Here is a 26,283-nt window from a genome sequence, read left to right on the forward strand (position 1 = left end):
AGAGCGGGGGAGAGAGACAGAGCGGGGGAGAGAGACAGGGCGGGGGAGAGAGACAGAGCAGGGGAGAGAGGCAGAGCGGGGGAGAGAGAGGGAAAGCAGAGAGAAACACCAATAGAGAAATAACAACTATGGTGAGTGAACCTGTGATGAGCAGCGCTGATCTCTGGTCTGGTCCAGACACAGGCTGATTATGTACAGACCTCTGGAACTCTGTGTCTGTTCTAGTTGACCTCTGGAACTCTGTGTCTGTTCTAGTTGACCCCTGGAACTCTGTGTCTGTTCTAGTTGACCTCTGGAACTCTGCGTCTGTTATAGTTGACCCCTGGAACTCTGTGTCTGTTCTAGTTGACCTCTGGAACTCTGCGTCTGTTCTAGTTGACCTCTGGAACTCTGTGTCTGTTCTAGTTGACCTCTGGAACTCTGTGTCTGTTCTAGTTGACCCCTGGCGTGGGAGGAGCTGGTGGTGGGCCATAGCAGGATATCGGTTTTATTGTTCTAGATGACCTCTGGCGAGGGAGGGGGCTTTTTGTATATTGCTTCTGAACATATTTTCATTTTTTGTAAATTCTTGTAAATTTTTTCAAAACCCTTTTATGTTGACTAGCCGGGACAGGTAAACGCTGCAGAGTACTAAACTGTAAACCAATCAAAACTTGCATCCATGGTACTATCTCTGCCAATCATGTTATCTGTATTGAAAGTAGAAGACAGAGAGAGATTTCCATCTGACAAACTGATATCAGGTCAACTATTTAGACATGGAAACGTGATACCATCAACACAAGCTGTAAAATTACTCCTAACTTAGAACACAGCAACCTTAGTAATGTAGCTAGCTTGCTAGTGAGCTAGCTAGTTACAACGAGTAGATATGTTGCTAGCTAGCAGGAGCAGATAGCTTTATCACTAGCTAGCATGTCATTCCTGGACAAGGAGCGTTTTAGCTCAGTTTATTCCAAGTAATAATTTAAGACTACAACAATCTGGCCTCCCGGGTGGCACAGTGGCCTAAGGTACTGCATCGCAGTGCTAGCTGTGTCACTAGAGATTCTGGGTTCTAGCCCAGGCTCTGTCTCAGCCGGCCGCGACCGGGAGGCCCATGGGGCTGCGCACAATTGGCCCAGCGTTGTCCGGGTTAGGGGAGGGTTTGGCCGGCAGGGATGTTCTTGTCCCATTGTGCTCTAGCGACTCCTGTGGCGGGCCGGGCGCAGTGCACGCTGACCAGGTCGCCAGGTGTACGGTGTTTCCTCCGACATATTGGTGCGCTTGGCTTCTGGTTGGATGGGCATTGTGTCAAGAAGCAGTGGGGCTTGTTTGGGTTGTGTTTCGGAGGACGCACGGCTCTCGACCTTCGCCTCTCCCGAGTCCGTACGGGAGTTGCAGCGATGAGACAAGACTGTAACTGCCATGAATGCCATGAAATTGTGGAGAAAAAGGGGGTAAAATCATTTTTAAAAAAATTAAAATTTAAAAAGACTAGACAAATCTATAGGACAAGTAGTGTAAATCTGATATAGTCATCAAGGCAGGACACACTCATTTCATTCCTACAGACAAATAAGAAATGCCATATTCCTGTCAGGGAATGTGGTAGGATGACTGCAGAGCACCCTGCCTCAGACTGGCAGGACGCTCATTTTCTAGCTCACAAACTACATTCCTTTTCTGTGATGGTTTATTCGATTCATTCTTGTCTCTCACTTTTGTCTCACATGATCTATTCAGATCTCCTGTGTCCTGCTCCCAGAGATCAACCAAGTGCTATTCACCAGGAACGGGCTGATTCATTCACCTGTCACGAGAACAATCCTACTGCAGTTTTGTGGCGAAATCCTTCACACTGTGCGCTGCCACTTTAAGAGCGCATCAGAGGTAAGGAAGGAGGAAATAAAGACAGCTTTTTCAGCTCTCTGGGGGAGGAGCTCTTGGTTGGCGCGACAGTTTGATTGTGTGTGCTATGCTGCAGATGTCCTTGTTTATTTTCAGCGTGTGTAGTTTATAAAGTATTTAACTCGATCATCGGTGTGACCGCTCTAGGTCGAGCTTGTTATCGTTTGGGGACCGTACCGGTTATGGATCGCGTGGATTAGTAGCAACGTTGTTGCGAAGCTTTGACATATAAAACCAAAAAACCATCGGACGGTCAGACAGTACACCGGCAAGCCTGAAGACCACAGCTGAGATCTCTCTTGTTCTCTTTCTCTCTTCCCTCTATCGTTCCAGCACTTTACACTGCAACACACTTTCTATTTTTCAAATGCACTTCCCGTTGATGTTGATTAGAGCTGGACTATTATTGCCCTGCCAGAAGGATTTGGGTTGACATTTTAGTTAAAAGGGAGGTGGGTTGCAAGTTGTGTATTGTTATTTGAGCTGTATTGAGGTGGTGTGCACTAATGACACGTGGCCAAGAAGATTGGGGACATTTTTAAGGCCTTTGTTTTGTCTATGAACAAACCCCACCTTCATTCCCTCTGCACTCCTCAACTGGAAGATAATCCAGATTATTGCAAATCCTCTGTTGATGACTGGGTTCTTTCTTGTAAATTCTTTCTATGAAGTTGCTGTTCAGTTGCTCTGCCATTATTATTATTATTGTATGAGGTATTCTTGGTGGAGTTTCCCCTGCGCTGTGATGTGGGTTTTATATGGTGTGTCTTCTCTTTTCTCTCCACTGGCTATCTGGCCAACAGGCTACACTCTAGTCTCCACTGGCTATCTGGCCAACAGGCTATACTCTAGTCTCCACTGGCTATCTGGCCAACAGGCTACACTCTCGGCAGTCTCTTCTGCTGATGTGTGTGTGGGTCTGGTAGTGGTACTCTCTCTGTTCTACTCTTTTCCTTTCGGCGTGGTTAATACCTGCCTGGCTCCCAAAACAACATCTTTATCTTTTACCCCTCTCTAATAAATACCACTACAGTTCGAAAGTGATTATTTATACATTGGGATCACATATGGGGGTTGTCTTACAGTACAGTGCCTTTTAGAGTTGGAGAACAGCCACTACAGATACAAGTGCTTGTTAGAGCATCTTGATTCGATGATCTATTCAGGAAGTCCTGCAGTTTGTAGCAGCCCTGCTGACACTATTCAGACATTGAGGACACATACAGGGCATTCAGAAAGTATTCAGACACTGAGGACACATACAGGGCATTCAGAAAGTATTCAGACACTGAGGACACATACAGCGCCTTCAGAAAGTATTCAGACCCTTTGACTTTTTCCACATTTTGTTAGGTTACAGCCTTAATCTAAAATGGATTTTTCCCCTCATCAATCTACACACAATACCCCATAATGACATCACAATACCCCATAATGACATCACAATACCCCATAATGCAAGAAAAAACGTTTTTTTTTTTTTTTTTTGCAAATAAAAAACTGAAATATTACATTTACATAAGTATTCAGACCCTTTACTCAGTACTTTGCTGAAGCACCTTTGGCAGCGATTACAGCCTTGAGTCTTCTTGGGTATGACGCTACAAGCTTGGCACACATGTATTTGAGGAGTTTCTCCCTTTCTTCTCTGCAGATCCTCTCAAGCTCTGTCAGGTTGGATGGGGAGCGTCACTGCACAGCTATTTTCAGGTCTCTTCAGAGATGTTCGATCGGGTTCAAGTCCGGGCTCTGGCTGGGCCACTCAAGGACATTCAGAGACTTGTGCCGAAGCCATCCCTGCATTGTCTTGGCTGTGTGCTTAGGGTCGTTGTCCTGTTGGAAGGTGAACCTTCACCCCAGTCTGAGGTCCTGAGCGCCCTAGAGCAGGTTTTCATCAAGGATCTCTCTGTACTTTGCTCTGTTAATCTTTGCCTCGATCCTGACTAGTCTCCCAGTCCCTGCCACTGAAAAACATCCCCACAACATGATGCTGCCACCACCATGCTTCACCGTAGGGATGGTGCCAGGTTTCCTCCTGACATGACGCTTGGCATTCAGACCAAAGAGTTGAATCTTGGTTTCATCAGCCCAGAGAATCTTGTTTCTCATGGTCTGAGTCCTTCAGGTGCCTTTTGGCAAATTCCAAGCGGGCTGTCATGTGCCTTTTACTGAAGAGTGGCTTCCGTCTGGCCACTCTACCATAAAGGCCTGATGGCTGGAGTGCTGCAGAGATTGTTGTCCTTCTGGAATATTCTCCCATCTCCACAGAGGAACTCTGGAGCTCTGTCAGAGTGACAATCGGTTTCTTGGTCACCTCCCTGACCAAGGCCCTTCTCCCCCGATTGCTCTGTTTGACCAGGCGGCCAGCTCTAGAAAGAGTCTTGGTGGTTACAAACTTCTTCCTTTTAAGAATGATGGAGGCCACTGTGTTCTTGGGGACCTTCAATGCTGCAGACATTTATTGGTACCCTTCCCCAGATCTGTGCCTCGACACAATCCTGTCTCGGTGCTCTACGGACAATTCCTTCGACCTCATGGCTTGGTTTTTGCTCTGACATGCACTGTCAACTGTGGGACCTTTATATAGACAGGTGTGTGCCTTTCCAAATCATGTCCAATCAATTGAATATACCACAGGTAGACTCCAATCAAGTTGTAGATCAATGGAAACAGGATGCACCTGAGCTCAATTTCGAGTCTCATACCAAAGGGTCTGAATACTGATGTAAATAAGGTATTTCAGTTATTTTATACATCTGCAAAAAAAAAAATTTTTTTGGCTTTGTCATTATGGAGTATTGTGATGTCATTAAGGAGTATTGTGATGTCATTATGGAGTATTGTGTGTAGATTGATAAGGCGAAAAAAATAATTGAATCAATTTTAGAATAAGGCAAGGGGTCTGAGTACTTTCAGAATGCAGAGTATGCATTTGCCTGTTGTTTCTTTGTGGGTTTTGCCTCACACAGTCTAGTGTATAACACCAATTGCTTGTTTAAGCATCTTGAAGATGAAATTCAATGTAGAATCAGTTTGACAGGTGACAGAGAGGTTATTTGACAATTGCAACATTGCAGCGGGGAGAATTATATTCCCCCCGTCAGGAGCACAGGCTTTTACCATAGATGTGGTAAAGTTCTGGTCTCTGGACCACTCATTCTGCTAAGGTACTTGTCTCTCTCTACGTCCGTCAGCTACATTGGTGGGCAAGGGTGGGTTCCTTTCCATACTCGTATTTGGCCTGGGCACACACACACACACACACACACACACACACACATGCTCCTAGAGAGAAGGGGGAATACTGAAGGATGCGTTGATGACAGTTATACAGTTTCCAGGCTTTTGGCCTGGGCCTCTGATGCTTATTTCGGGTCAAATTTTGAACACAAATTTGTTTACATCCCTGTTAGTGAGTATTTCTCCTTTGCCAAGATAATCCATCCACCTGACAGGTGTGTAGGGCGGTCCACGACTAACAATAATCTTGGTCGACTGAAAGTCGTCTGATCTTTCGACCAATCAAAAATGTTTTAAACGTGTATTTTTTTTCCATATATAGACACACCCTATGTGTTTTAATAAAATCAACTATGTGCATTGAGCTGGTCTGATGCTTTAAGCTTACGGTTTGATGCCTCAAGAGGGTGCCAGAGATCTAGATAACAAAAACTTCACCTGACACAACTGTTTTCCTGCCGGTAATAGGAGGAGTCGGCAACCTTTCTCATGCGGGATACCAGTTTATCTTACCATTTCTACCGATCTGTGGGCCAGTTATGGTTTTCATATGCAAATTTACGTTAAACAGTTTCATTTAATTTATAATAACGTCTTCAAATCTCGAAATCGTCATCATGTGGTTAATGAAAATTCTATCCAAATCTAAATGAAAATGATACAAACCTAAAAATGTACTTTTATTGCCATTGACAACTATGTAAAAAATAGCCGACATAAAGTCAACAAATAAAAACACTGCAGCCTGCAGGTAGAAAATATCCTGATTAAAAAATAAAAATACATATCCTGTAAATCATATTGGCTACACATGACCTGTCTGCAACAAACTTGTATCTATTATCTTGGGTCCGGCTGAAGCCAGCGCTAGCAATATTAATACTCCTTTATAATATAATTAATATAATATTCTGGGCACTCAGAGTTTCCCCAAGACAGACACAGCTGTAGGCTATTTGCACAAGGGATAAGAAGACGTGCTTGACTTGGACAGGAGCTCACCAGAGCTGAGTACCGTGCTTGACTTGGACAGGAGCTCACCAGAGCTGAGTACCGTGCTTGACTTGGACAGGAGCTAACCAGAGCTGAGTACCGTGCTTGACTTGGACAGGAGCTCACCAGAGCTGAGTACCGTGCTTGACTTGGACAGGAGCTCACCAGAGCTGAGTACCGTGCTTGACTTGGACAGGAGCTCACCAGAGCTGAGTACCGTGCTTGACTTGGACAGGAGCTCACCAGAGCTGAGTACCGTGCTTGACTTGGACAGGAGCTCACCAGAGCTGAGTACCGTGCTTGACTTGGACAGGAGCTAACCAGAGCTGAGTACCGTGCTTGACTTGGACAGGAGCTCACCAGAGCTGAGTACCGTGCTTGACTTGGACAGGAGCTCACCAGAGCTGAGTACCGTGCTTGACTTGGACAGGAGCTCACCAGAGCTGAGTACCGTGCTTGACTTGGACAGGAGCTCACCAGAGCTGAGTACCGTGCTTGACTTGGACAGGAGCTCACCAGAGTTGAGTACCGTGCTTGACTTGGACAGGAGCTCACCAGAGTTGAGTACCGTGCTTGACTTGGACAGGAGCTCACCAGAGCTGAGTACCGTGCTTGACTTGGACAGGAGCTCACCAGAGTTGAGTACCGTGCTTGACTTGGACAGGAGCTAACCAGAGTTGAGTACCGTGCTTGACTTGGAAAGAAGTTCACCAGAGTTGAGTACCGTGCTTGACTTGGACAGGAGCTCACCAGAGCTGAGTACCGTGCTTGACTTGGACAGGAGCTAACCAGAGTTGAGTACCGTGCTTGACTTGGACAGGAGGTAACCAGAGTTGAGTACCGTGCTTGACTTGGACAGGAGCTCACCAGAGTTGAGTACCGTGCTTGACTTGGACAGGAGCTCACCAGAGCTGAGTACCGTGCTTGACTTGGACAGGAGCTCACCAGAGCTGAGTACCGTGCTTGACTTGGACAGGAGCTAACCAGAGTTGAGTACCGGCATCTCAAATGTTCTACTGCTTCAGCTCCTGTTCATATTCTAGAATATCAGCTCAACAGTATTGTGGAGCTCCTGCACCTCAATATAAACAGTACCAGCACCCAAAATGAGTACCGGAACCTATTTCAGTCCAAGTCAAGCACTGATAAGAAACCTATTTAATGATGTTTCTACTGGATCAGAGCATGACATTTTGTTGTCTTTTACGCTGAGCGGTTATGGAAAGAGCTGGAAATATTTTTTTTCTGAGTGGCAGGCTATTATTTCAAATTCTCAATGGCTGTAAAAACAGACTTGTTTGAGGTGAAGAAAACATTACCTTGAGAAGCCAATCAGAAATACTAATACTACTATTGGCCTACATTTACCCACAGGCCTGGTAGTCTATTGGCCTGGTAGTCTATAGGCCTGGTAGTCTATAGGCCTGGTAGTCTATAGTCCTGGTAGTCTATTGGCCTGGTAGTCTATAGGCCTACATTTACACACAGGCCTGGTAGTCTATAGGCCTGGTAGTCTATAGGCCTACATTTACCCACAGGCCTGGTAGTCTATAGGCCTGGTAGTCTATAGGCCTGGTAGTCTATTGGCCTACATTTACCCACATGCCTGGTAGTCTATAGGGCTACATTTGCAGTATTGACCCTTCTTTTTCAAGACCTCTGCAATCCGCCCTGGCATGCTGTCAATTAACTTCTGGGCCACATCCTGACTGATGGCAGCCCATTCTTGCATAATCAATGCTTGGAATTTGTCAGAATTTGTGGGGTTTTGTTTGTCCATCCGCCTCTTGAGGATTGACCACAAGTTCACAATGGGATTATATATAGGGATAGGCATTCCACTTGAGGGCCTACCTTTCACAACAGCTCTGCATTGCTCAGCGAAGCGTAAGCAGGATAGCCTGGTTCCTCTCTAGGTTTCTTCCTAAGTCCTGGCCTTTCTAGGCTAGTTTTTTCCTAGCCACCCCTCATAGCCTGGTTCCCCTCTAGGTTTCTTCCTAAGTCCTGGCCTTTCTAGGGAGTTTTTTCCTAGCCACCGTGCTTCTACACCTGCATTGCTTGCTGTTTGGGGTTTTAGGCTGGGTTTCTGTACAGCACTTTGAGACATCAGCTGATGTAAGAAGGGCTTTATAAATACATTTGATTGATTGATTGATTGATTGAAGTATGAATGCCCTGCCTGCTGCTGAGGCCGTATCAACGTAAATGCTGCACGGCCAATGCGGACGTCAGATTGACAATGCGCACAGATGCACAATGCACTTTTCTCTCCAGAATGTTCCCTCTTCCGCCAATTTTGTGCAAATTCATTGTTTCATAACTTCATTGTGTGAATTGTTTGTGGTTGATTGTTAGTGTAACATCAATTCCCCGTTACATACATCCCCAGTAGTACATTTACAGTTCATTCATATAATTTCTTATCTATATTGTTTGTTACTTTGGTTACAGTCTTTTTTTTTTTTAATGCATTCAATATTATTGTTCCAGTGCAAAAGCTATGCTTCACTTGTGAGAAACAAGTTTTGGTTTATTTCATTCCATTTACAAGTGTTGTCAATTTAGACATTGTCTTTTGTTTGGACCTGTCAATGTTGAGTAAGGATGCGCACGCATAGAAGTAAATGTAGGCCTATAGACTACCAGGCCTGTGGGTAAATGTAGGCCTATGTGTATGTAGGCCTATAGACTAGAAGCTTCAAAAGGAGGGTGGTGCTTGGAATCATTGTTCTTTCTCTGTCAACCATGGTTACCTACAAGGAAACACATGCCTTCATCATTGCTTTGCACAAAAAGGGCTGCACAGGCAAGGATATTGCTGCCAGTAAGATTGCACCTAAATCAACCATTTATCGGATCATCAAGAACTTCAAGGAGAGCGGTTCAATTGTTGTGAAGAAGGCTTCAGGGCGCCCAAGAAAGTCCAACAAGAGCCAGGACCGTCTCCTAAACTTGATTCAGCTGCGGGATCGGGGCACCACTAGTACAGAGCTTGCTCAGGAATGGCAGCAGGCAAGTGTGAGTGCATCTGCATGCACAGTGAGGCAAAGACTTTTGGAGGATGGCCTGGTGTCAAGAAGGGCAGCAAAGAAGCCACTTCTCTCCAGGAAAAACATCAGGGACAGACTGATATTCTGCAAAAGGTACAGGGATTGGACTGCTGAGGACTGGGGTAAAGTCATTTTCTCTGATGAATCCCCTTTCCGATTGTTTGGGGCATCCGGAAAAAAGCTTCTCCGGAGAAGACAAGGTGAGCGCTATCATCAGTCCTGTGTCATGCCAACAGTAAAGCATCCTGAGACCATTCATGTGTGGGGTTGCTTCTCAGCCAAGGGAGTGGGCTCACTCACAATTTTGCCTAAGAACACAGCCAACCTCCGAGAGCAACTTCTCCCAACCATCCAGGAACAGTTTGGTGACGAACAATGCCTTTTCCAGCATGATGGAGCACCTTGCCTTAAGGCAAAAGTGATAACTAAGTGGCTCGGGGAACAAAACATTGATATTTTGGGTCCATGGCCAGGAAACTCCCCAGACTTTAAATATACAGTGCAGAGATCACTCTGCAATAAAATGCAAATTAATTACTTGAAAATCATACAATGTGTTTTTCTGGATTTTTGTTTTAGATTCCGTCTCTCACAGTTGAAGTGTACCTATGATAAAAATTACAGACCTCTACATGCTTTGTAAGTAGGAAAACCTGGAAAATCAGCAGTGTATCAAATACTTGTTCTACCCACTGTAGGTGTACAGAGGCCCATTATCAGCAACCATCACTCCTGTGTTCCAATGGCACGTTGTGTTAGCTAATCCAAGTTTATCATTTTAAAAGGCTAATTGATCATTAGAAAACCGTTTTGCAATTATGTTAGCACAGCTGAAAACTGTTGTTCTGATTAAAGAAGCAATAAAACTGGCCTTCTTTAGACTAGTTGAGTATCTGGAGTATCAGCATTTGTGGGTTCGATTACAGGCTCAAAATGGCCAGAAACAAAGAACTTTCTTCTGAAACTTGTCAGTCTATTCTTATTCTGACAAATGAAGGCTATTCCATGCGAGAATTTGCCAAGAAACTGAAGATCTCGTACAACGCTGTGTACTACTCCCTTCACAGAACACCGCAAACTGGCTCTAATCAGAATAGAAAGAGGAGTGGGAGGCCCCGGTGCACAACTGAGCAAGAGGACAAGTACATTAGAGTGTCTAGTTTGAGAAACAGACGCCTCACAAGTCCTCAACTGGCAGCTTCATTAAATAGTACCCGCAAAACACCAGTCTCAACGTCAACAGTGAAGAGGCGACTCCGGGATGCCGGCCTTCTGGCAGGATGTGATCAGTCTACAGAAGGAACCTGAGCTGACTGCACAGGCAGGCTACCAGCTCGGAGGCCAGGCTACCAGCTCGGAGGCCAGGCTACCAGCTCGGAGGCCAGGCTACCAGCTCGGAGGCCAGGCTACCAGCTCGGAGGCAGGCTACCAGCTCGGAGGCCAGACTACCAGCTCGGAGGGCGGGCTACCAGCTCGGAGGGCGGGCTACCAGCTCGGAGGCAGGCTACCAGCTCGGAGGCCAGGCTACCAGCTGACTCCAACATATCCACCTCCTTGACATTTGCTCCAGTGAACACTCATTAAGTAGCAGATACACCTGTCCGGGGCTACTAGTTCATTCCACAAACCAGACTGAGAAGCTAGCAGCTGAAATCAAACCGTTTCCATCTCTACTGACCACAAACCAGACTGAGAAGCTAGCAGCTGAAATCAAACCGTTTCCATCTCTGCTGGCCACAAACCAGACTGAGAAGCTAGCAGCTGAAATCAAACCGTTTCCATCTCTGCTGGCTAAAAGCCAGACTGAGAAGCTAGTAGCTGAAATCAAACCGTTTCCATCTCTGCTGACCGCAAACCAGACTGAGAAGCTAGCAGCTGAAATCAAACCGTTTCCATCTCTGCTGGCCACAAACCAGACTGAAAAGCTAGCAGCTGAAATCAAACCGTTTCCATCTCTGCCGGCTAAAAGCCAGTCTACAGAGATCTGGTGACATTTGGCCCAGTGAACACAGCTCCGTTCACAGGAGACTACAGCTTAGTCAGCCAGCCAGCCAGTCAGCCAGCCAGCCAGGCAGTCAGCCAGCCTTTCACAAGTTACACATGAATCACACCAAAGAGTTGCAAAACACTACTGTACCATCATACAGTTATCAGCGTCTCAAATGGCACCCTATTTCCCACGTAGTGCACTACTTTTGACCAAGGGCCCATAGGGTAGTGCACTACTTTTGACCAAGGGCCCATAGGGTAGTGCACTACTTTTGACCAAGGGCCCATAGGGTAGTGCACTACTTTTGACCAAGGGCCCATAGGGTTGTGCATTACTTTTGACCAAGGGCCCATAGGGCTTTACTTCGGGAATAGGGTGCGATTTGGGACGCGACACAACCCTTAGAGCGCTAGAGCTAGGCACAATGTGAAAAAATGAAAAGAACTAACTTCCTTCTCCATTTCCTCAAACAGAAACCATGACAACCTTCATGTTTTAAATCTAATTATACTGACAAAGAAAAAGGAAAAAAACTCTGAGACAATAGTCTGTTTCATCATGTCCTCTCTGGATTTGAAACGTGTCAAAGCACATACAGCCACTTTGATTTAGGCTTCATTGTGTTAGTTAATCTGGATGGAACACAATCACCATAGGCTTCATTGTGCTAGTTAATCTGGATGGATGTCACGGTTGTCGTCGGTAATGGAGGATCAAAACGCAGCAGGTATGTGCAGGCTCATCTTGATGTTTATTTACTTTCAAAATGAACATACAAAAATAACAAAACGAAACCACGAACAACAAAACAGTCTGACTAGGCACAAGGCTAAGCACAGAACAATCTCCCACAAAATACAAGACAAACACACCCAACTAATATAGGACTTCCAATCAAAGGCAACACCAAACAGCTGCCTTCAATTGGAAGTCCAACCCCAATTAACTCAACATAGAAACACACACACTAGACTAACCATAGAATACATGAAAACCAAACAGTGCCCAAAAACCCTGGAATACTTAAATCAAATGCCCCTTCAACAAACACACCACCCCGAACCACATAAAACGAATACCCTCTGCCACGTCCTGACCAAACTACAATACCAATTAACCTTATACTGGCCAGGACGTGACAGACCCCCCCTTAAAAGGTGCTAACCCCGGAAGCACCTTACAAAAACAAAAAACAAACCACAACCCCAAACAACAAAACAAAATTTCCCCTCTACTAAAAGGGAGGGAAGGGAGGGTGGCTGCCGTCAACGACGGCACTGTGCTACACCCCCCCTCCCCAACCCACCTATATCAGGAGGTGGCTCCGGTTCTGGCCGTTCCAGGCAGTCTGGCCAGTCCGGCGGCTCGGGACAGTCTGGGCAGTCCGGCGGCTCGGGACAGTCTGGGCAGTCCGGCGGCTCGGGACAGTCTGGGCAGTCCGGCGGCTCGGGACAGTCTGGGCAGTCCGGCGGCTCGGGACAGTCTGGGCAGTCCGGCGACTCGGGACAGTCTGGGCAGTCCGGCGGCTCGGGGCAGTCTGGCCACTCCGGCAGTTCGGCGCAGTCTGGCCACTCCGGCAGTTCAGCGCAGTCTGGCCACTCCGGCAGTTCAGCGCAGTCTGGCCACTCCGGCGACTGTTGACTGGCGGGCAGCTCTGGTGACTGTTGACTGGCGGGCAGCTCCGACGACTGTTGACTGGCGGGCAGCTCCGACAACTGTTGACTGGCGGGCAGCTCCGACGACTGTTGACTGGCGGGCAGCTCCGACGACTGTTGACTGGCGGGCAGCTCTGACGACTGTTGACTGGCGGGCAGCTCTGGCGACTTTTGACTGGCGGGCAGCTCTGGCGACTGTTGACTGGCGGGCAGCTCCTGCCCCGTCAAACAGCCCTTGTGCCCCCCCCCTAAAAAATTCTTGGGGGTGCCTCTCGGTCTCCCTTACCCGTCGTGTCTCCCAGTCCTCGCCAGCCTTCTTCCGCTGCTTGGTCCTGTGTTGGTGGGAGATTCTGTCACAGTTTACGTCGGTGAAGGAGGACCAAAACGCAGCAGGTATGAGTAACCTCATCTTGAGATTTATTCACTCCAAAATGAACGCCAAAATAACAAAAGAGAACGAACGATAAACTGACAGTCCTGTAATGTTGACACACACTAAACACGGAACAATCTCCCACAAGTGACAAACACAAACACACCCTCATATATGGGACTCTCAATCAAAGGCAAAAGGGAAAACACCTGCCTTCAATTGAGAATCCCAATCCCAATTAATCAACCATAGAAACACACTTACTAGACTAACATAGAAATACATAAACATAGACCATAAACCAAAAACCCCAGAAATACTAAATCAAACACCCTTTTAACAAACACACCACCCTGAACCACATAAAACAAATACCCTCTGCCACGTCCTGACCAAACTACAATACTAATTAACCCTTATACTGGCCAGGACGTGACAATGGAACACAATCACCATAGGCTTCATTGTGTTAGTTAATCTGGATGGAACACACTCACCATAGGCTTCATTGTGTTAGTTAATCTGGATGGAACACAATCACCATAGGCTTCATTGTGTTAGTTAATCTGGATGGAACACAATCACCATAGGTTTTCTATGTGTTAGTTAATCTGGATGGAACACGATCACCATAGGCTTCATTTTGTTAGTTAATCTGGATGGAGAGGCTTGAGGAGGGCTGAGAGGCTTGAGGAGGGCTGAGCGCTGGGCTCACTGAGAGGCCTGAGGAGGGCTGGGCTCACTGAGAGGCCTGAGGAGCGCTGGGCTCACTGAGAGGCCTGAGGAGGGCTGAGCGCTGGGCTCACTGAGAGGCCACTTACAACTACAGGACAAAATACAAACCCTCCAACCCAAAAAGGCCTGTGGTGTTGATGGTATCCTCAATGAAATGATAAAATACACAGACAACAAATTCCAATTGGCTATAATTAAACTCTTTAACATCATCCTCAGCTCTGGCATCTTCCCCAATATTTGGAACCAAGGACTGATCACCCCAATCTATAAAAGTGGAGACAAATTTGACCCCAATAACTACCGTGGGGTATGAGTCAACAGCAACCTTGGAAAAAATCCTCTGCATTATCATTAACAGCAGACTCCTACATTTCCTCAGTGAAAACAATGTACTGAGCAAATGTCAAATTGGCTTTTTACCAAACTACCGTACGACAGACCACGTATTCACCCTGCACACCCTAATTCACAAACAAACAAACCAAAACAAAGGCAAAGTTTTCTCATGCTTTGTTGATTTCAAAAAAGCCTTTGACTCAATTTGGCATGAGGGTCTGCTATACAAATGGATGGAAAGTGGTGTTGGGGGTAAAACAAACGTCATTATAAAATCCATGTACACAAACAACAAGTGTGCAGTTAAAATAGACAAAAAACACACGTCTTCCCACAGGGCCGTGGGGTGAGACAGGGATGCAGCTTGAGCCCCACCCTCTTCAACATATATATCAACGAATTAGTGAGGGCACTAGAACAGTCTGCAGCACCCGGCCTCACCCTACTAGAATCTGAAGTCAAATGTCTACTGTTTGCCGATGATCTGGTGCTTCTGTCCCCAAACCAAGGAGGACCTACAGCAGCACCTAGATCTTCTGCACAGATTCTGTCAGACCTGGGCCCTGACAGACCTGGGCCCTGACAGACCTGGACCCTGACAGACCTGGGCCCTGACAGACCTGGGCCCTACAGACCTGGGCCCTGACAGACCTGGACCCTGTCAGACCTGGGCCCTGACAGACCTGGGCCCTGACAGTAAATCTCTGTAAGACAAAAATAATGGTGTTCCAAAACAGGTCCAGTTGCCAGGACCACAAATACAAATTCTATCTAGACACCGTTGTCCTAGAGCACACAACAAACTATACATACCTTGACCTAAACATCAGCCCCACAGGTAACTTCCACAAAGCTGTGAACGAGCTGAGAGACATGATAAGAAAGGCTTCTATGTCATCAAAAGGAACATAAAATTTGACATACCAATTAGGATCTGGCTAAAAATACTTGAATCAGTTATACAGCCTTCCCTGTAGCTCAGTTGGTAGAGCATGGTGTTTGCAACACCAGGGTTGTGGGTTCGATTCCCACGGGGGGCCAGCACAGAAAAAAAACCAAATGTATGAAATGTATGCATTCACTACTGTAAGTCGCTCTGGATAAGAGTGTCTGCTAAATGACTAAAATGTAAAAAAAAATATAACCCATTGTCCTTTATGGTTGTGAGGTCTGGGGTCCGCTCACCAACCAAGAATTCACAACATGGGACAAACACCTAATTGAGAGTCTGCATGGAGAACTCTGCAAAAATATCCTCTGTGTAGAACACCAAATAATGCAGAGCAGAATTAGGCCGATACCTGCTAATTTTCAAAATCCAGAAAAGAGACGTTAAATTCTACAACCACCTAAAAGGAAGTGATTCCCAAACCTTCCATAACAAAGCCATCACCTACAGAGAGATGAACCTGGAGAAGAGTCCCTTAAGCAAGCTGGTCCTGGGGCTCAATTCACAAACACAAACAGACCCCCCAGGACAGCAACACAATTAGACCCAACCAAATCATGAGAAAACAAAAAGATAATTACTTGACACATTGGAAAGAATTTACAAAAAAACAGAGCAAACTAGAATGCTATTTGGCCCTAAACAGAGAGTACACAGTGGCAGAATACCTGACCACTGTGACTGACCCAAACTTAAGGAAATCTTTGACTATGTACAGACTCAGTGAGCATAGCCTTGCAATTGAGAAAGGCCGCCGTAGGCAGACCTGGCTCTCAAGAGAAGACAGGCTAAAATACATTTTCTTCATATCATAATGTTTCATAATGTTTCACACTGCCCACAAAATGAGGTGGAAACTGAGCTGCACTTCCTAACCTCCTGCCAAATGTATGACCATATTAGAGACACATATTTCCCTCAGATTACACAAATCCACAAAGAATTCAAAAACAAACCCGATTTTGATAAATTCCCATATCTACTGGGTGAAATACCACAGTGTTTCATCACAGCAGCAAGATGTGTGACCTGTTGTCACAAGAACAGGAGAACCAGTGATGAACAAACACCATTGTTAATACAACCCATATTTATGTTTATTTATTTTCCCTTTTGTACTTTAACTATTTGCACATCGTTACAACACTGTATATAGACACAATATGACATTTGAAATGTCTTTATTCTTTTGGAACTTCTGTGAGTGTAATGTTTACTCTTCATTTTTATTGTTTATTATCTATTTCACCTTGCTTTTGACTGTCTGGTAGAGGGCAGTCTATATATAGACCACAGGACTGTCTGGTAGAGGGCAGTCTGTATAGAGACCACAGGACTGTCTGGTAGAGGGCAGTCTGCATAGAGACCACAGGACTGTCTGGTAGAGGGCAGTCTGCATATAGACCACAGGACTGTCTGGTAGAGGGCAGTCTGCATATAGACCACAGGACTGTCTGGTAGAGGGCAGTCTGCATAGAGACCACAGGACTGTCTGGTAGAGAGCAGTCTGCATAGAGACCACAGGACTGTCTGGTAGAGGGCAGTCTGTATAGAGACCACAGGACTGTCTGGTAGAGGGCAGTCTGCATAGAGACCACAGGACTATCTGATAGAGGGCAGTCTGCATAGAGACCACAGGACTGTCTGGAAGAGGGCAGTCTGTATATAGACCACAGGACTGTCTGGAAGAGGGCAGTCTGCATAGAGACCACAGCACTGTCTGGAAGATGGGCAGGAGACCGACGGGCAGGAGACAGACGGGCGGGAGATGATGGGCGGGCAGTGCTTACCAAAAGGATGCTCCTAGGGTGGGAGACAGATTTTAAAAAACTATAAGACAAACACACAGTGGTAAAACTCCAGGGTTAGATGGGATACCCAGTAATTTCTATAAAAAGTTTGCAGAGCAGCTTAGCCCAGAAATATAGAAATCGATTGACACAGCGGAGCTCCCACCTATGAGTGATGCAGTAATCCCCCTAATCCTCAGAAAGGGAAAAAGGATCCCCATGAGTATGGGAGCTACAGTTCAATTTCTTCGATAAATTGTGATGGAAAATTGTTTACAAAACTTCTGTCTGTGAGGGTGAATCATATCATTAAAATAATAAGAAAATCATGAATCCAGACCAGGTGGAATTTGTGAAAAAGGCAGAACTTCATCTGATGATCTTAGACGCCTATTGCATGTCATCTGGAAGGCTACAGAGTTGGATTCTTCAGTAGCAGCCTTATCCCTAGACGCAGAGAAAGCCTTTGATAGTGGGGGCTGGAACTACCTGCACTATACTATAAATACATTAGGATTTGGACAGGGCTTTCAGAATATTATTAAACTTCTGTACAACGACCCTAAATCCAGTCGTCACTAACGGACTACGTCCATTTTCTGGTGGACGAGGCACGAAACAAGGTGACCGTCTCTCGCCTCTCCTATTTATTATGGCAATAGAACTATTAGCCCGAAGCCATTAGGCTGCATCAGTCAATCAAAGGGGGTTACTATTAGAGGTCGACCAATTATGATTTTTCAACGCCGATACCGATACCGATTATTGGAGGGCCAAAAAAAACCAATACCGATTACTTGATTGTTATGAAAACTTGAAATCGGCCCTAATTAATCGGCCATTCCGATTAATCGGTCGACCTCTAGTTACTATGGCAGTTAGAGAGAATAAACCACTGCTTTATGCAGACGACATATTACTATTAATGTCAGACCACACAAGCATTTTCAGAGATATCTGGGCAATAAAGTAAACTGGATCTGAAGTAATGCGCCTGTCAAAACATGGTCTGAGGAATGACTTCCTCAGCTGGAGGTTTCAATGGGTCCCTAAAACCTTGAGGTACCTGGGGATCACTTTAAATCCTGGTCTGGAGAACATGGTTTCTGAAAACCTTGAGGTACCTGGGGATCACTTTAAATCCTGGTCTGGAGAACATGGTTTCTGAAAACCTTGAGGTACCTGGGGATCACTTTAAATCCTGGTCTAGAGAACATGGTTTCTGAAAACCTTGAGGTACCTGGGGATCACTTTAAATCCTGGTCTAGAGAACATGGTTTCTGAAAACCTTGAGGTACCTGGGGATCACTTTAAATCCTGGTCTAGAGAACATGGTTTCTGAAAACCTTGACCCACTATTGAACAAAATTCAACTCCAGTTTAAGCGCTGGGATAAGCTGCAAATCTCATTATGTGGGAGGATACAGGTTATAAAGATGGGTCATTGCTCCTAAACTGAATTACGTCATCAGCATGTTACCACTGTCCATACCTGTCTATACCTTTAAATCCACAGACAAAATGATTATGGAGTTTGTTTTGGCCGATAAAGGGGCCAGGATGAAACTAGCGAGATTACAGGCAACGACTGAGAAGGGAGGATTAAAACTCCCTTAACATGTAATTATATCAAGAAGCCTATATAACTGCCCAAATAGGCTCTCTTTACTGAGGACTCTAATAGGCTCTCTCTTTACTGAGGACTCTAATAGGCTCTAATCACAGCCAGTCGTATTGAGACACTAGAGGGAGGAGGACAGCCAAACGAGTCCTATTGAGACACTGGCTGGAGGAGGACAGCCAAACGAGTCCTACTGAGACACTGGCTGGAGGAGGACAGCCAAAAGAGTCCTATTGAGACACTGGCTGGAGGAGGACAGCCAAACGAATCCTATTGAGACACTAGAGAGAGGAAGACCCTCCCTCATATAAAGGAATGGTACATAGCCTTGGCAGAAACAACTTCATATGAAAGAATGATTTATAAAAAATGAATGTTAAAGTCAATAACTTTTCTGACATCTGGGGACATGTTATCTCAGAGATAGTTCTCTTCCTGTCTGTAAAGGTCTGACAGACTACAGACACACATAGATGACTGGAAGGGGGTAGGTCTTTTGTTTGTTTAGTTTGTCCTTTTGTTTTAAAAGCTGTTATGGGGGTTTTGGGAGAAAAATGATCAGGTGGGTTCCTTTTCTATCTTCTTTATTGTATGTGCGGCGCCGGCCGGGGATTTGGACCCAATGAGCGGCTGGCTGGGCGTGGCTGGGCGTGGCTGGGTGTGGCTGGATGTGGCTGGGCGTGGCTGGGCGTGGCTGGGTGTGGCTGGGCGTGGCTGAGCGTGTCTGGGCGTGGCTGGGCGTGGCTGGGCGTGGCTGGCCGTGGCTGGGCGTGGCTGGCCGTGGCTGGGCGTGGCTGAGCGTGGCTTGACGTGGCTGAGCGTGGCTGGGCTTTGACTGGTACTGTATATTAATGTCTGCCAAGTTATTGTTTAATGCTAAATGTAACTCAATTGCATTGTTATATCAAAAACTAACATTACAAAAAGAGAAACAAATTAAAGAAATAGAGACCGGAATATTATAGTTTATAAAAATATAAACTCCTGTCTACTGTGAACAGCGTGAAGACAACCCATAAACATGTTTTGTAATTGAGGTACAGTAAGGGTAGTACCTGTTTTGTAATTGAGGTACAGTAAGGGTAGTAGATGTTTTGTAATTGAGCTACAGTAAGGGTAGTACCTGTTTTGTAATTGAGGTACAGTAAGGGTAGTAGATGTTTTGTAATTGAGGTACAGTAAGGGTAGTAGATGTTTTGTAATTGAGGTACAGTAAGGGTAGTACCTGTTTTGTAATTGAGGTACAGTAAGGGTAGTACCTGTTTTGTAATTGAGCTACAGTAAGGGTAGTACCTGTTTTGTAATTGAGGTACAGTAAGGGTAGTAGATGTTTTGTAATTGAGGTACAGTAAGGGTAGTAGATGTTTTGTAATTGAGGTACAGTGAGGGTAGTACCTGTTTTGTAATTGAGGTACAGTAAGGGTAGTAGATGTCTTGTAATTGAGGTACAGTGAGGGTAGTACCTGTTTTGTAATTGAGCTACAGTAAGGGTAGTAGATGTTTTGTAATTGAGGTACAGTAAGGGTAGTACATGTTTTGTAATTGAGGTAAAGTGAGGGTAATGCTGAACCATTTGAAAGGGACGCACCGTGAGACCCAAACCGTTGCTGGCAGCAGCACAGCTGCATTGTGAATTAAATGTGTAATTTTATGAACTTTTCTCATCGTTTTAACAGAAAGACGATTTAATAAACATTAAGGGAGAAAAAAATAATGTTTTGTCACATCCCTAACGTCTACCAGAACGTGGTCCTTCCTTCAACACCATTCCCCTTCATAGTGAACAACAAATGGAAAAGGATATGGTGCCATTTGGGATGATCTGGTCAAAAAGTAGTGCACTATATAGGGAGTAGGGTGCCATTTTGGACTCTTCCCCCATACCATCTCCTCTCTTGGCATGTTTGTCTGGAGTTTTACTGCTCTACCTCATCAGTTACTATCAGGAGGCCACCATTCGTCATGGAGAGACCATCTCAAATATTGCTGATATGGATTCTAGGGGAGGTTTGTTTTGGAATTGCTGTGGGGTCCTGGTATGCTGCTGATAGAGAAAATACATTAATTAAATTTCCCCATCGCCGTTTTCTCAGGGACGGACGGAGGGAATCAACTGTCAAGAAGTAAAATGGTGTCAACAGCCTGTGGAGCGGATTGATAAACTATCATATTTAACATGGCTGACATTCTCAGCTTTAGCTTATCCTTTAGACCAGGGGTATTCAACTGTTACCCTACGAGTCAGGGGTATTCAACTGTTACCCTACGAGGCAGGGGTATTCAACTGTTACCCTACGAAGCAAGGGGTATTCAACTGTTACCCTACGAGGCAGGGGTATTCAACTGTTACCCTACGAGACAGGGGTATTCAACTGTTACCCTACGAAGCAAGGGGTATTCAACTGTTACCCTACGAGGCAGGGGTATTCAACTGTGACCCTACGAGGCAGGGGTATTCAACTGTTACCCTACGAAGCAAGGGGTATTCAACTGTTACCCTACGAGGCAGGGGTATTCAACTGTTACCCTACGAAGCAGGGGTATTCAACTGTTACCCTACGAGGCAGGGGTATTCAACTGTTACCCTACGAGGCAGGGGTATTCAACTGTTACCCTACGAGGCAGGGGTATTCAACTGTTACCCTACGAGGCAGGAGTATTCAACTGTTACCCTTCGAAGCAGGGGTATACAACTGTTACCGTACGAGGCAGGGGTATTCAACTGTTACCCTACGAGGCAGGGGTATTCAACTGTTACCCTACGAGGCAGGGGTATTCAACTGTTACTGTCACGCTTGGCGTCGGTGAAGGAGGACCAATACGCAGCAGGTACGTGTATACTCATCTTGATTTTTTATTACTCTCAAAAATGAACATACAAAAATAACAAAGAAACGAACGAACCAACAACTACAAACAGACTGGCCAAGCAAAGCTCAACACAGCACAATCACCCACAAATAACAACCACAAACACACCCTAATATATGGGACTCTCAATCAAAGGCAGATAGACAACACCTGCCTTCAACTGAGAGTCCCAACCCCAATCAACACAACATAGAAACACACTCACCAGACTAGACATAGAAATATATAAACATAGACTATAAACCAGAACCCCGGAAATACTAAATCAAACACCCTTTAACCAAACACACCACCCTGAACCACATAAAACAAATACCCTCTGTCACGTCCTGACCAAACTACAATACTAATTAACCCTTATACTGGCCAGGACGTGACAGTTACCCTACGAAGCAAGGGGTATTCAACTGTTACCCTACGAGGCAGGGGTATTCAACTGTTACCCTACGAAGCAGGGGTATTCAACTGTTACCCTACGAGGCAGGGGTATTCAACTGTTACTCTACGAGGCAAGGGGTATTCAACTGTTACCATACGAGGCAAGGGGTATTCAACTGTTACCCTACGAGGCAGGGGTATTCAACTGTTACCCTACGAGGCAGGGGTATTCAACTGTTACCCTACGAGGCAGGGGTATTCAACTGTTACCCTACGAGGCAGGGGTATTCAACTGTTACCCTACGAGGCAGGGGTATTCAACTGTTACCCTACGAAGCAAGGGGTATTCAACTGTTATCCTACGAAGCAGGGGTATTCAACTGTTACTCTACGAGGCAGGGGTATTCAACTGTTACTCTACGAGGCAGGGGTATTCAACTGTTACCCTACGAGGCAAGGGTATTCAACTGTTACCCTACAAAGCAGGGGTCTTCAACTGTTACCCTACGAGGCAGGGGTATTCAACTGTTACCCTACGAGGCAGGGGTATTCAACTGTTACTCTACGAGGCAGGGGTATTCAACTGTTACCCTACGAGGCAAGGGGTATTCAACTGTTACCCTACGAGGCAAGGGGTATTCAACTGTTACCCTACGAGGCAGGGGTATTCAACTGTTACCCTACGAGGCAGGGGTATTCAACTGTTACCCTACGAGGCAAGGGGTATTCAACTGTTACCCTACGAGGCAGGGGTATTCAACTGTTACCCTACGAGGCAGGGGAATTCAACTGTTACCCTACGAAGCAGGGGTATTCAACTGTTACCCTACGAAGCAGGGGTATTCAACTGTTACCCTACGAGGCAGGAGTATTCAACTGTTACCCTTCGAAGCAGGGGTATACAACAGGTCTAAATCAGTCCCTGATTAGAGGGGAACCACCCACCTGGTGTCCCAGGTCTAAATCAGACCCTGATTAGAGGGGAATCGCCCACCTGGTGTCCCAGGTCTAAATCAGTCCCTGATTAGAGGGGAATCGCCCACCTGGTGTCCCAGGTCTAAATCAGGCCCTGATTAGAGGAACAATGAAAACAACACAGTGGAACTGGCTTTGAGGTCCAGAGTTGAGTTAGAGGGTTTTAGACTCTCTTCAGCATTACTCTTGACTGACTGCTTTGGATCAAATAGTCTGTTAAATATTATTATTACACTTCTCCTCAACACTATATAGGGGATAGGGTGCCATTGGCCATAGGGTTCTGGTTAAAAGTAGTGCACTATATAGGGGATAGGGTGCCATTGGCCATAGGGTTCTGGTTAAAAGTAGTGCACTATAACTAGGCAAGTCAGTTAAAAACAAATTCTTATTTACAATGACGGCCTTCACCGGCCAAACCCGGATGACGCTGGGCCAATTGTGTGCCGCCCTATGGGGACTCCCAATCACGGCCGGTTGTGATACAGCCTGGATTTGAACCAGGGTGTCTGTAGTGACGCCTCTAGCACTGAGATGCAGTGCCTTAGACCGCTGTGATACAGCCTGGAATGGAACCAGGGCCTTAGAACCAGGGCCTTAGAACCAGGGCCTTAGAACCAGGGCCTTAGACCGCTGTGATACAGCCTGGAATGGAACCAGAGCCTTAGAACCAGGGCCTTAGACCACTGTGATACAGCCTGGAATGGAACCAGGGCCTTAGAACCAGGGCCTTAGAACACTGTGATACAGCCTGGAATGGAACCAGGGCCTTAGAACCAGGGCCTTAGAACGCTGTGATACAGCCTGGAATGGAACCAGGGCCTTAGAACCAGGGCCTTAGAACCAGGGCCTTAGACCGCTGTGATACAGCCTGGAATGGAACCAGGGCCTTAGAACCAGGGCCTTAGACCACTGTGATACAGCCTGGAATGGAACCAGGGCCTTAGACTGCTGAGATACAGCCTGGAATGGAACCAGGGCCTTAGACCGCTGAGATACAGCCTGGAATGGAACCAGGGCCTTAGAACCAGGGCCTTAGACCGCTGTGATACAGCCTGGAATGGAACCAGGGCCTTAGAACCAGGGCCTTAGAACCAGGGCCTTAGAACCAGTGCCTTAGAACCAGGGCCTTAGAACCGCTGCGCCACTCAGGGAGCCATGTCAAGGCTGAACACTAAATGTGATGAATTAGAGCTTCCTGAAGCCTCTCGACTCTCAAGACGTTTTGTTTTATTTATTTTCTTTACCATCATGGTAGTAAACTGGACTACATTTGACTGTTATTCGGAGGAGGCTCCTGACAGCAGATAGGCCTCCAGTACTTTCAACCAAAGCAGCACTAGCATCTAGTGTAGATCAGAGCCTTTTCTGAATATCCCCCGATGATCAATATGGCCCATAATACCAGGCTTTCACCATCCATCCATCAGATCAATAACCCATCAATAGCCCCCCAAGTATGGATGACAGGCTAGCGTTGTTGCTGTGGCTTGCAAATATCATACTCACAGTGCCAGTGTAATGGTTTGACTTGACGTTACATGGCTTGTCATTCATTCACATAACAGTTCATGGTCAACAAATCCCATTAATAAAAGCAGACAAATTATGAAATTGCAGTAACTACTAACTAGGGCTAGTTACCTATAGGAAGGGAAATGGGGAACCAATTACATCATATGGAAATGAATATATGTGTGTTGTATGTATATGTATTTTTATCGAGGTAAAGGAGGACTTACCAGCGACGAGACTGAGGAGCAGGAAGACAGACAGTCCCAATGCCAGCCTCGCCATTCGGCCCAGGACTACCATGGCTGGGGGGATCATTTGGGACGGCCGGTTTCTCCCAAAAAAGTTAGCGATTTTCTTTTTACCCCCTTTCAATCCGTAAACTAACATTAAACGAATACATTCGCCCGGATGATCAAATCCAACATAATCCAAAAATAAAATACGACGGATGATGAAAATGTTTCCCAGCTGTTAACAGTTGATATTTACGGTTACCTAACCGTGATTGTCCAATAGAAGGTTCCCAGGCAGTGCAACAACAGCAACAAACAACAAACAACAACAATAATAAAAACACAACAATCTATTTCAGCTAATAAAATAGCTAACGTTGTCTGTCTACTTTCTTATCCCCTAACTAGCTACCTTATTCTTATTAATTGCCTAAACATGTTATATTGTTCAACATCGGGTCTCCACTGTACCAGGTCCATATTCAGATCTTCTCATCTTCTAGCATTCACCAGAAGAAAAAAAACAAAATCATTTAAAGCATGCTAGTTAGCATGCTACTAAAAAATTTAAAAAAACTAGATTTTAATGCAACGCAGCTAACAGTAACCTCACGTTTCCTAGTGGCCAACTAGACAGACAAATATGTTGGCTGTGTTACACTGTCATACGGATCTCTGCCATTTGATAGGCGAGTTAAGCGGTCATATTCTACTAGCAAGCTGATAAAACTCAAATCACAAAATTGATGATCCTACTTGTTCCCCCCCCCTCAAAAAATAAATAAAGATCTATTCCGATCAAATCCGCTTGATATCCATCCATAATGGCCAAGTTGTCTTCTGCCTGTTGAAAATGTGTTGGTGCTATGAAGCCAGGCTGACTGGTCGGGGAGGGAGAGAAGCCCCTGGCCGCGACACACGGAGCGGGGAGGGCTCGGCTGTGGGTGGGGTCGCCCCGGTAGACATGTTTTCATTTGCGGAGGCTTTCCAGACAGACGGGTTGGTAGACAGCCTGAACATGAGCAGTACAAACACGTTAAGGTACGTTGTGGATAGATATGTACGCAGCCATAATGTGTATATAGTTGTAATGTGTATATAGCCGTAATATTTATACACTTGTAATGTGTATATAACCGTAATATGTATACAGTTGTAATGTGTATATAACCGTAATATGTATACAGTTGTAATGTGTATATAACCATAATATGTATACAGTTGTAATGTGTATTAAGCCATAATATGTATACAGTTATAATGTGTATACAGTTGTAATGTGTATACAGTTGTAATGTGTATGTAACCATAATATGTATATAGTTGTAATGTGTATGTAGCCGTAATATGTATACAGTGTAATGTGTATACAGTTGTAATGTGTATATAGCCATAATATGTATACAGTTGTAATGTGTATATAACCGTAATATGTATACAGTTGTAATGTGTATATAGCCGTCAATCACCACCTTCCGGAGACACCTGAAACCCCACCTCTTTAAGGAATACCTGGGATAGGATAAAGTAATCCTTCTAACCCCCCCCCCCCCTTAAAAGATTTAGATGCACTATTGTAAAGTGGTTGTTCCACTGGATATCATAAGGTGAATGCACCAATTTGTAAGTCGCTCTGGATAAGAGCGTCTGCTAAATGACTTAAATGTAAAATGTAATGTAAATGTA

At 45.4% G+C, this 26,283-nt stretch overlaps 1 protein-coding gene across 1 annotated transcript in view; it reads right to left on the bottom strand.

Annotated features, from left to right (window-relative positions):
* The window catches only part of LOC115161448 (bone morphogenetic protein receptor type-2), a 106,066-nt gene extending 80,541 nt beyond the window's left edge, over positions 1–25,525 (bottom strand). The window contains exon 1 of the mRNA XM_029712438.1: positions 24,592–25,525. Coding sequence (XP_029568298.1) covers positions 24,592–24,751 — 160 coding nt within the window. The 5' untranslated portion in view covers positions 24,752–25,525. The remainder of the gene's footprint in view (positions 1–24,591) is intronic.
* Between the last annotated feature and the right edge of the window lie 758 nt (positions 25,526–26,283).

The sequence above is a fragment of the Salmo trutta genome, chromosome 24 (genome assembly GCF_901001165.1).
Source record: "Salmo trutta chromosome 24, fSalTru1.1, whole genome shotgun sequence".
Lineage (NCBI taxonomy): Eukaryota > Metazoa > Chordata > Actinopteri > Salmoniformes > Salmonidae > Salmo > Salmo trutta.